General features: G+C 31.2%; 1 protein-coding gene across 1 annotated transcript in view; it reads left to right on the forward strand.

The window, feature by feature from the left end:
• LOC144837754 (protein FAM53A-like) overlaps positions 1-13,265 on the forward strand; it is a 91,898-nt gene that overhangs the window by 16,986 nt on the left and 61,647 nt on the right. The window contains exon 2 of the mRNA XM_078692997.1: positions 2,877-3,093. Within this exon, the coding sequence (XP_078549123.1) occupies positions 3,022-3,093 (72 nt within the window). The 5' untranslated portion in view covers positions 2,877-3,021. The remainder of the gene's footprint in view (positions 1-2,876; positions 3,094-13,265) is intronic.

Consider the following 13,265-nt stretch of genomic DNA (forward strand, 5'->3'; position numbering starts at 1 on the left):
AAAGGATGACTATAAAGTTCTGTCCACACTTTCAAACTTTTTGTGACAAAAAAATGTGGTGTGCCCATATAAGGGCACAATGATGTCATATCACTACCATATTTGGGCATATCACTACCATATTTGTGCACATCACACTTTTTTTTGTCAAACTAGCTTGATACTGATAGTGTAGATAGTGTAGACAGAGCTTTACAACTTGGCCTGAGTGATGTTTGTCAAACTTTGTCTCTATGTCGGCATTAAAGATACCAACTATGTAGACTTATCCTATGTACTATATTGTCTCTAAGACAGTAATCATCCAGCACAAAAAGACTTTAATTGAAGGCCTTTGAGGATTGAATAGAATTTTCAGATTTGCAATTTCTATTTACGGGAACTATTATTCCGAAACTATTGACCCTCAGCTCCTCACAAGTGGAGAAATATTGATTCTGGAACTTTATGGTTATTGTAGTTTTAGTTATTGATTTTGTTTAATGTTGGGTCAATGAAGTGGAAATAGGCAGCTTTTGCCTTTAATCTACAAGCCGTGTTTACAGATGTTAGCCTCTTTTAAATTAAGTTCCACCCTACAGGATTGTGACGGCCAAACTGCCAATGTTCACTCTATGGTACAGGTTTGGTACAATGCTATCTGAGTTAAGAATACTGAATTGATATTTTTGGTAAGTTAGTATTAAAGTAAATGCTATTTTAATTTAATTGTTAATATTGTTACATGTTTATATCGGCATGTATTTTTCTGATGGTCCCTAATGATCACCCTCGTAAAATATTGTTGAAATAAAATAAATAAATAAATAAACTGACCAATGGTAAGACTAGTAAATTATTGCTAAAAAACATTTTTTTTGTGTGCGATTCAAGTTTACCATGCTTAAAACATTGAAGGCCATGCTGTTCAGTCGATAAACTTGATGTAGTCATAATTTAAATAAAATAACATGAAAATAATCTTATTTCAGCGATTTATTTTGAACTCAATTTAAAGGATATCATCATAAATCTGCTTACGCCATTATTCTTAATACAACCTTGAAAGTTATATAATTTTTTCCTGCTTCGAGTTTTAATTCCTATTGAAAATTATTTTCAGGATAGTTTAAGTTTAAGCACTTCTGATTTTAATAACATACATCATTTGGAGGGGTTTAAGTCAATGTGTGTTACAGAGATTTTATTAAAGTCAATTCCGTGTGTTTCTGATTACCGTTTGGATATTAGTCAAAGCTAGTCTTTGCGACTTTTTTTTCGTACCATCTTATTGTTATGGAAGCAAGAACGCTGGTTGACCAAACAACTTGATTGCCCAAACCAGTTGATCGCCCAAACCAGTTGATCGGTCAAACCAGTCACCCAAACCAGTTGATCGCCCAAACCAGTTGATCACCCAAACCAGTTGATCGCCCAAACCAGTTGATCACCCAAACCAGTTGATTGCCCAAACCAGTTGATCGCCCAAACCATTTGATTGCCCAAACCAGTTGATAGCCCAAACCATTTGATCGCTTGGGGGAGAATTATCTCCTTTCAATATTTGCATTTAACATTGTGGTACAGGGTGAGGCTTCCTTATGGATTACATGCTAGGTTAATGTGCTTTGTTTAATATCACGCAACTTTTCAAGATTATAACAAAAGATTAAAAGCCTAGAAACAACCATTACAGTATAAATACTATATATGTACAGTATAAATACTGTATATGATGATTATGTTTATTCTTAAAATCAATCATAAAGGAATGATCGATCATCACTAGCAACGTAGGTTGGTTGGTGGGTGGGTACCATATAGAACCCATTTTTTTCTATGAATATATGTGACATTTGTCAATTTGTCTTCCTAAAAGTTGTTTGTACTGATATCAGACATACTGCTACAAATACATCTTTGAGCTCATAATGTTTATTATGTACATTCAATATAAGAGTAAAGTCTATTTAAATGCAAAAGACAATCTGCAGTGATGTACCGTATTAACCTGGCTATTCAACCGAGTGGCTATTGGTAAAATTTTTACCACGGCAAACTGATTTAATTGACTCGTCCGGATGAAAACGTGGCTAGGTCACACTTTACGTAATCCAATATTGAAATGATCTTGTTGTTTGGAGCCTGCGGTTCTTCTGCTGTTAACCAAATGGGCTCCTTGTTGTCTAAGAAGTCGTATATATGCTATAATTGTATTTTGTTCATGGCTAGAATTCAACGAGTAGATAAGAAACTTTTGGATGGACCTTTCATAATTGAATAAAGATGCGGCTCTTATGGGCAATCAATCTAGTTGTTTGCCTGGAGTGAATGTTATAACTGGACATATTTTTTAATTCATAACTTATTACATCTGTATAATGAATAAGTGGACATGTGACATTTATACATACCTAAGCATGACAATTACTTGGTATAAGAGGCAATCACAGGCAACAATAAATGTAAACAAATTTAAATATCCTAAAATATTAATTAATAGTACAAAATATTGGTCAGGTGCAGTAAGCTGTGCTAAACTGTAGGGCTGGTTAGAAGCACCCTAGTTACATATTGGTCAGGTACAGTAAGCTGTGCTAAACTGTAGGGCTGGTTAGAAGCACCCCAGTTACATATTGGTCAGGTACAGTAAGCTGTGCTAAACTGAAACAATGAAGTGATCTTTAATAAAAGAAGCTATTATCCTAAATGAGGTCATTGAAGACTTTATCTGTGCAGCTATCAAGTATTTAGAAGTTCTTTTTATCTCTGTGAAAGTTATTCCCATTCAATCTTTCAATAGTAAATAAACAAACCATGGTAATGGTGGCGAGTACTGCGGAATTTCTTGCAATTGTGTATGCCGTACTCAGCTTTTCTTTCTTTTTGTCTTGCAGGCAAGCTTATTATTTTACATTAGCCATACTGTAACTCTGGATGGTGTTTAAGACAAGGTAGCCTACATGAACCAACCAGATAAACCAATGACTCGAAAGTAGACCAGAACCAAGAGGCTTTTCCCCAAAGGCACGTCAATTTACCATGGTGACTCTCATCACGGAGAAACTCCAGAATCAGTCTCTCGAAGATGTAAACATTCCAGAATTTCCTCACGTAAGTTCACACTTTTTGAAAAGTTTTTTTCCTTTTTTCCAAGCTTAAATGTTATTCCAAAACTATTCCAAGAAATGTAATAATAATATAATAATAATAATAAATGTCTTATTTTTCTGCTTTCAGTCTCAAAATATATTTTCTTTTTGGCCTAAATTTCAATCACAATTAATTAATTAACAAAGAAACTGAGTTTTAAAATAGAGAGCTGAATAAGCGAGTGCTTCAAGAGATTTCTGTTGCTAAGTAACTGCTGAAACATTAAAGTTGTTGTAGTCTTAGAGTCTTATTTAATAATGATGTGTATTACTTTGTAGAGCTTGTCTTTATTCAAAACAAAATTTATTTTAGTTATAAATAAAGACATTATACCAGTAAATTACTACTCAGACCGTGCTTAGCATTGGTGCCAAAGATATTACTGCCCATTCAATCTAGAATTTGGAAAAAAAAAAAACAATTACGCGAAATTATGGTTTATAAATTAGCTATTGCAAAACTAGTACAATATTATGCATCAATTTTTCATTGTGTCTTTTGTTTCCATTGTTATTCATTATACAAATGCAGTTTTTATGTTGTATACTTTCAATAGAGGCAGTAGTCGTGAGGCGGGAATACAATTTAAGGGATTACTTTTTATGGATTGAAAACACAACACTAAACTTTGATAAATACTGTACTATAGTTGACCTCTTTTAAATTTGAAATTAGAATATTGACTGCATATTAAAACTCTCGGTGTTATGACAATAAACTATTTATTGTATCGTTAACAAGGCCATTTAATTTTCTTGCTTTTAACATTCATACCCACGTATTTGTAATTCCAATTTTAAAATAACGAAATTTCAATTCTAAATTAGTAGTCGATTGATATAGATAATCCATGGCAGCGAACGTATTGATTTTATTTTCTTCTTAGGTTTTCCTGTAGTTAATAAACTTACTAGTTATACTATGAAGTAGCTCACTGTACATCTCTGCATGTGGGCTTACAGAAACTATTCAATTCCAAACAGCTTTCTGTGTCGTGAAATTTATTATCACATGATCAAATGATTACCTGTGGATTTTCGTGTGGAATCCATGGCGTAGAAACTTGGTGCGGGGAGGATATAAAATCGATCTTTATAATTGGCTGTGGCCTTTAGTACTAGAATCCACTGGTGTCTGGATGCAAAGCCTATACATTAGTTTTTAATATGTTTCATACTTAAGAATCTGGAGTAAAGTAGTGGTTTTGATGTAATACATCTAATCAATGTGTATTTCTATAAAATGTTATTTTAATTTCTCCTCTTAAGCATGTTTTTCAGCAATTAAGTATTATCCATCTTCCTTGCTTTTTAGGTAATCCTAGACAGTAGGAAATATTTTTCATTAAACTGCATTCGTTTTAAGCCTAGAGATTGAATCAAGTCAGTCAATTGATTGTATCTAAAAGGAAATTCTGAATTGCTTTGTGAATATTATATTTCTTTGGCTGCAAACCTTTCAAAAACACATTTATCAGCAGCTCCTGGTATGGTGATACTGATAATAATTATGGTTATGTTTTTGTATTTTATGACCGAATACTGTGCAAGGGTTCATCATGGTTTATGGTGGAGTCATTAAGCTTAAATTTTGAGTTGGGTGGAGCCATTAAGCTTAGGGTGGCGTCCGACATTAAGCTTAAATTTGGAGTTGGGTGGAGTCATTAAGCTTAAATTTAGAGTTTGATGGGTCATTCAGGTTTAATTTGGAGTTGGGTGGAGTCATGCAGCTTAAATTTGGAGTTGGGTGGAGTCATTAAGCTTAAATTTAGAGTTGGGTGGAGTCATTAAGCTTAAATTTGGAGATGGGTGGGGTCATTAAGCTTAAATTTGGAGTTGGGTGGAGTCATTAAGCTTAAATTTGGAGTTGAGTGGAGTCATTAAGCTTAAATTTGGATTTGGGTGGAGTCATTAAGCTTAAATTTGGAGTTGAGTGGAGTCATTAAGCTTAAATTTGGAGTTGGGTGGAGTCAGTAGGCTTAAATTTTACCAAGTTTTAACATTTTAAAGCCTTACACTTGATGTAATACATACGAATATATCATTGATACTGTAAATCTAGTTTTCGCTATTAAGAATTTTTAACACTAATTCCTGATGGAGTATGTGTTTTGTCAGGCTATCAGGTTTCGGTCAGTGTTTCCTCCGTCACGTTCTCTCTTCCTAAGCTTAGCAAAGACCTTGTAATGGTGATTCTGGCTATTGCATTGATTAGATGCTTGGATGCTCGACTCGTTTGCAAATCTATTAAATCTCTGTTAACCATTATAAATTGCTCTGTACAGATACATTACTTGACTATCTCATCTTGTCGTTTCTCGTGTTCAGACAGCAGATATATCATAAGTCAGGTTAGTTAGTTACGTCAGGTGCGTTGCTGTTTAAACTTGACTGGCTCATAACCCATTTTAGTTTAAACCAGAAGTTATATCACTCAATTTAAATTTCATGTTTTTTATCGACGTTATTAAACAATCTGGAAAGTGCTGATTGATAAGAATTCAACCGACGGTCACAATAATGTTATATGTAGTAAAACGAAAACCTTTCCATAGATATGAATGTAATTAAGCGGAAAGGTACTAGGCCTGTACAATTTATCAACAATGTACTGTAGAAATTATTTCAATTTTTGAAATTTCAAGAATGCTAATTTTAGAATTGATATTTTTACATTATTTTCACTGAGAAAACATTAAATTTTCTGCCTCCTTAAACTAGCGCAATTTAGAATAGACCCCTAAGGCAGAGATAGTCATCGAGAATGAAAAGGTTCATACAACTTGCATAGACGAGAGCCAGCTTAAAATACCATTCACAGTCTCATGGCCTTCACAGTAAGGTAATCAGATTCTACTTATTTGCCCTCTTTTCATCAATTTTGCAAACGAAAACAATCCAGAAAGTTGCTCAGCTTCTCCATGTAACAGCTGTAGGTTATCGACATGTACAGTACATCTTTTTAGATTAGACACACTTTTGTAGAGTTTTTAATAGGTTAAATATGAAAGAATTTGAAATGTAATTTATTGGCTACAGTACAAACCTCGTAAACTTTTTCTTTCGAAATAATGTGCTTTAATATTGGTGCAAAATTTCTGTATAACACCCTTCAGGTTGTGAACCATTGATGCCAGTAGATGGGTTAACAAGACATTAAAACATTAATTAATTCCTCTTTCACATTAAAGACCAATTTACACAGACGAGCGGTAACGGTAAGCGGAAAACCGCGTAGCTTGTCCCACATAGAATCTGTATCTATCCTGAGCAGAAACCGCCTGTCCACTCCGTGTTGTGTGTAAATGGTCATAAGGAATAACATTAGATTCTATATTTTTATTACCGTTGCCGCTCGTCAATAAATTGGCCTTTAAGTGAAGAAATTGAAGTACAGTGAGAAGAAAAAAGGAAAAGTAATATAAGCAAGTTATTTTTAAAAACAAGACCCTGACTTGTTTATTTTGATAATACTTAGCATAATTGGCAGGAAACGTAAAAGGTACCTACTGCTGTCACTAGATCATAATTGGGTTCTACTGACTGTTTATGAATATAGGCAACAGACGTACAGGTTCAGTTCTGCTAATTTGAAAGAAAAAACTAAGATTACATATGACATTGCACAAATTAAATGCAATATCAAAACTAAATTATCGTAGATTTCTGAAAGCAAAAGTATGTTTAAAATAATAATCAGCAATAGGCCTTTTCTGGTTATATTTATTAAAGGTTATATAAAAGCAAAAGTACAGTGAATGAAAATAATCATAGGTTTATACTCTATTGACGTAAAAATTGTATAGGCAATGCAAATGTAAGTGTTATTTTTGGCCTGAGTTGAATTTTGATACACCTTTGTAGTTAAATTTGATGCAATTTATTTTATCAAAGGTCTGCATGTTTTTATTAAAATTGATCTCTTTGAAAAATTCTTTCAAGAGGAAAGGCTGCTTAGAAATGTGACGCGTGGCACTTGCTCCCCTACAGAGGGGATTGCGTGACATGGTACAGTGTATTCAAAATTGCAATATAAACACCAACACAAAACCAATCCTAGGTCTTAAAGGTCCTTAAGTAGGCTCCTTCCGCTTTCATTCACTTGTTCTTTTTTAATCTTTAAAAACCAGTTAGACAATAGAATTTTCTTATGGATAGCACAATTAAATAGTGCTGTTCATTTTCCCACCACGTACAGTTAACAATACAATGCTATATACCAACTGTGAAATCTTTTAAAAAAAGAATTGAAGTCTGTAGCATACTTGCCCATCTAACCATACTGATACTCTTTCACATGCCATTTTAATGAATTCTTTCAATTTCTGTTTCTTTTGATGTCTTTAAGAATCATATGCTTGAACTAAGAACAAAAATAAGAGAAATGTAAAAATAAGGATTTTAGGCCAGTAGGCTACTATACTAATTGGATGAACTGGTCCATCCTCAGGATTCTGGGATAAATTCGTAATATTTTTAACCTACTTGCATTTCTTATTATTTGCATTGAAATGTTTATCTATAGCAATATTAAATTCTAAAAAAAAAAATACTACTTTTAAAAATGTTATAGTTAATCAATAATTTGGTAATTGTGCTTTTAAAATAAATGCAATTGTACTGCATGGCATATCTTAAATCTATTTTATAACAACAACAAAATTAGTGCTATTAAAATTCAGTATTCTATAAATATATGCAATGCTATTCATTGTATATTTCAGTTACATGGCAACTTTTATAATAATTTAATTAAAAATTGATTTCAGAAAATGAAGTTCCAGAATCCATACAATTAAATCTATTATTTGAACCATAATATTATTTTGATGTCGTCTTTGAATAGGACATGCATACAGTAATTGCTTTTGTTCGTTTAACATTTCCTGCAGAATTCTATACACAACTTGCCTACTGTGATGTTAATTTTATTGTTAAAGTTGAAATCTATTTTATTCATTATGTTTTATTATGCTTGGTTTGTGATACACTTTAAAACGTTAGGTAGTAAACATTAAATTATGTACCATAACTTAACGTTATTTTTATTTGCTAACATTTGCCACACTGACCTGGATACACACCCACATGACTTTAAGTATACGCTTTGTTTAGGGCCTTTGACAATTGTATAATAATTACAAACGATGAAAATTATAAGTGAAATATACTGTAAAATAGTTTTGCTTTATATTGTTTTTTTATATATATCAAATATGTTTATTGTAATGTAGTTTCAATTGTTGTTCTGTAATTTTTAATGCAAGCAATGGAATTTCCAGAAATGGATAAGAATAAAATTTGAATCTTGAATCTTGAAATGGGATGGGATTATACACCAGATATGGGCTTATTATCCATATCTGTGAACCTAATATAGTAGATTAGAGCTCTACTCTTTTTAAACACTATTCAAGGGACACATTCCGTGAAATGAACAATACTGGGAATTATATGTTCTTTTCTTTCTTTCTTTATTTCCATCATCATACACATTCATATAAATAAGCATTAGTACAAAGAGAGTATTTTGCCTTTGAATTTATATTTATAGAAATTGAAATATGAGAACTTCCGAGAATTATATGTTACAGGGGACATCCTTATTAAGGAGGAGACTTTTTAGTACCAAATGTTTCACTTTATGAGTTCTACTCTATTCCAATATTCTACACTACTTGCAATAAACCATGTAATTAGTTCCTTGAAAGATTAATGATAAAATATGTTTAAAAGTTAATATATTTTTCATTATAAATGATGATATACGTCCTTGAAGACAGTGAAGATAGAAGGTTGATCGTTATTGAGCCTAGTTCGATAACCGACACAACGTTCCTTCATTTCATTTATTAAGTATAACAAAGATGTACAACCTGATTCATTACTTACATTTTTTCCATTTTATAATAAGACATTTTAAAATTGATATAAATGAGAAGAATTTTAAACAAATGCAAAAGATAATATCTTAATAATCAAATCTGTTTTTAATCATAACTTTAAAATGTATTTTATTTTTTAAATTAAAAATTTATTATTATGAACAATTTGAGATCGAAATCTGAATGTTTTATGGGGTATTTAATTTGAAAATTGACTTAATTTTGGAGTTTGTTTTACTCTTAATTTGTTTCTCGTGCATTTAATACAGCTTGTAAATTTAGTATGTTTTTCAATATTATACATAGCTTCATGCTAATATGATTAATATTAAAATAAGTGCTTGTGGGAATTTTAAAACCGGCATATATCTTGTATCTAAGTTATCATTTCATATAGTATATTTGATAAAATGAATTCAACTTTATTTTTCACTAGGGAATTTATGGAACTAAAATCCAAATTGCAAATGTGATTAGATTTCAGAATTACATAAAATTGGAATTATTATATGAAGTTTATATTAATTATGTATTCTTTCATTGAGGCTAATACGAGGAGTACATTCAAAGCTTAATTTTATTGATACAATAATGTCATTGTTCCTAAAAAGTATTGCCATTTTTTATAGAAATCTACTTATTATAAACTAATGTATTAATTTAAAGTAGGAGAATGATAAATCAGTAATAAACATAGTACATAAATATTTGTCGAAAATATTGTTAAAATGTTAGAAGGTTTTTTTTTCAATTTTTTAATATTAAAAGAGTAGTTTATTATTAATTTATTATGTTTAGTTTATTTAATGTTTAGGACATAATTGATGTTTAATGAAAAATAAACATGTTTAAGCTTAGTATTAATTACGTGAAAGAAGGTCAGAAATTTGTGAACTATTAATAAAAATTCAGATGAACACAAATTGGACTGTTAAAATTCATTTTCATAAAGTAACATTAAAATACAATAAATTTTTTTTTCTCATTAAAATACAAAGTAATTTTACGTTCTCATTCAAATTGGCAGATGTATTTTACATGACAATTATAATAAAATTTATTTTTCATTTTTATTAGGCCTTATTGTAAAAATATTGAAACAACTGTTTTTTGATCTGCCAGTATTTATTTATATTTCTACCGTAGATGACTGTAAAAAGATAGATTAGAACGCCGCACGGTTGAAATTGATCGGTTCTGAATTAGCTTTGTGAATAACCATCAACGTGTAGTCTTTGTTGTCATTATGTATGGATACTTTGTATTGAACGTTGATGATTTTCCAATGTGTACTGTTATTTTAACTTTCATTTAGTTACTGTTCAAAGAATAAGAAGACACACTTGCTAATTGGAGCTGCTTTATGAAGGTTAAAGTCATGGCCTAGAAAATTGAAGATGCAATGGCCTTTAAAAGTTGTCAATTGCTTTGTTTGAACAAGAATAGATAAAAGTTTTTTGAGGTCAGGGTTCATGTGCTTAGGACATTGTAAATCATCAATTTCATTGGAAAGTACTTTGATTAGCCAGGTTAAAATTGGTTAAAGTAATTAATTAAGGGATTTAATAAACATTTGTTGTAATTATATAATTTCCAGCTTTACTTTTTACAAGATACAAGAGGGAGACAGAGGGTGAATTTGTTTAAAGCTCTGTCTACACTATCAAACTTTATGTGACAACAAAAATGTGATGTGCCCATACAGTATATGGACATGATGATGTATTACTACCATATTTAGGCATATTATACTACCATATTTAGGCATATCATTACCATATTTGGGCAATTTTTTGTCCGGCATAGACAGAGCCTAATTGCAGTGTCATATACATTGGAATTATTCTGATACTTTATTAAATTAATGTTATTACTGTATCCATAAAGTACTATATTTTAAAATACATTTAATGATTGGTGCTGTATCTCTCCATAAAGTACTAGTGGCCGTCACCATTCACACTTAGGCTAAGGGAAACACAAATACAATTTAAGAGAAATACTTAAATATTTATTGAGTTGAGTGAAATACTTAATATTTAAGGGAAATATCACTTAAGTGTGATTGGTGAATACGGCCACTGTACTTTAAAATACATTTAATGATTGGTGCTGTATCTAATTAAAATCGCACATCGCCTTTTCCCCCAAAACAAAATAGGGCGTGTTTCGAAATTTGTGGTTGAATGAATGAGGATTCAAGTTTAATTTATAATGAAATGAATTAATTATGCAGAAATAATATTTTCAAGGGTACTTAAATAATTTGTGTTGAATGCCTGATTGCAATATATAGTTTTAATAAATGATTTTAATGCGAGGTACTACAAACAGCTGACCCAGATTATTATTCTCTAAGCGCCATGGCCATACAGTTTAATATTTCAAGTCCGCAAGGATTTTATCTACTTTGATGATGGTGTTGTCATTAGACAATCATTTACTTTGAGTGACAAGTGTCAATCAAGCGTGTCATGTCTTCGTAAACATAGTTATTAATGTCACTTTTTACATAAACACCAGGGTGGTAATTAGTTTCATTTATAAAATTATCTTTAATTTAATAATAATAATAATGTTTTGTATCATATTCAGAAAGCATAATAAAACATCATCAGAAAAAAACATAAAGAAAACTGTTCTGTAGAAAGAGTATTAAAACAAATTAATTTGTTTGGTAGGCGATCCGATAGGGGCTATTATGCTTAATTTTGTAGGGTGTAGGGCCCAGCTTCAATTAAGGCATGACTTTCTCCATTATTGCTACCTATCTAACCTTCCACTTTTTAATTTACATTGCCTACACCTTTTTCAAATGACGTCAAACGAAATGTTGAATTGCAAAACATTCAACAAGTACTTACCAGTGGTATTAAGGTTAGATTATGGTGAACTTTTATTGCTAATACTAAATAGTAGGAAGCTTTACTGTAGTACTGAATAAATAAGTGTAAACAGATGGTAAACGTAATAATCTCACAATGAACCATAAATAGCTGATTTCAATTTTATTCGATATCTAAATTCTGAAGCTTGAATGCTGTTGAGTTTGAAAGACCCTTCCCCCTCCCTGCAAGCACCACTGTTTCTAAAGGACAATCGTAGGAAAAACTCCTCCCGGAAAAACCATATGAACATGGATCTAGAAATCTTCAGTAGATATGTATAAGATGATATCATTATCCGATAGAGATACTCAACGGATTTATCTTTTCGTAGTTGTATCCTATCTTCGGAGAGAGAGGGCTATATTGTTAGTTTATCCAGGTAAGGCACGAAATAGACTTGGTATTATTTTGTCATACAATACATCAAAACTTCCCATTGTGATGAATGAATCATGATTCCCACCCTTTCAACCTTCCAATTCCAAACCATGAAGTTCACACCATTGTTACTTGTATATTCCATTAAAGTTGTGTATATATTTTACTGATGAAGGGCTAGTGTTGCCCGAAAGCTTTGCTAACTTTTCTGGCTGTTTTACTTTATCGTTTTGATTTAGCTTTTCGCTTTTTTTTTTGTATCTCCATTGAGATCCAGCCACTGATACCCACAGCATTGTCATTTTTTTCAGTATTTTGCCTTTGGATTTATTTTAGACTTATATAAATACTTAAAGTTAAGTAGTGGATATTTTGGTTTATAGATAAACAGTTAAGCAGTAGATTTCTTGTTGAAGGCTAAAGATAAATGCAGATTATGTTTTATATCAATATTAATCATTGTTTCCTTGTTTATAAATAAACTTTATTAATAAACTTGTTTATGAAATGACTGATAGTAATTACAGTAACAAACAATCTACTTCTTATAATATTCAATCTCAATAGAACAATATGAGCAAGCAAAACAACATTTTAGAACTTACAAAATGCGAAAAACAATCGTCGATAGTCCATTTATTTCTAAATCATCATCAATTCTTTTGCCACTTAAAGGCTTTTTCTAAGTATAACATATCTAGACCATGAAATATTGATGTTGAACTTGGCTAGAGACATACATGAATGGGCCTACAGCGATGTTTTCCCTTACCTCATGGGGCTTCAAAATGGAGTAATTGGTAAGTTATATTCATATTCAGATCAAGGATAGAGAATCGGAGAAAAAAAAAGCTTGTTTAATTGGTACGAAATGTGTTGATTTGCCTGCGATGTATCGAATGTTCTTGAACTCTCTGTAGTGAAAACGTTGTATAAACATTGCAGAGTTTAGTAAAGCTCACATATCAGAATCTGTTTATCTT

This window comes from Antedon bifida, chromosome 3 (assembly GCF_963402885.1).
Source record: "Antedon bifida chromosome 3, ecAntBifi1.1, whole genome shotgun sequence".
Classification (NCBI taxonomy): domain Eukaryota; kingdom Metazoa; phylum Echinodermata; class Crinoidea; order Comatulida; family Antedonidae; genus Antedon; species Antedon bifida.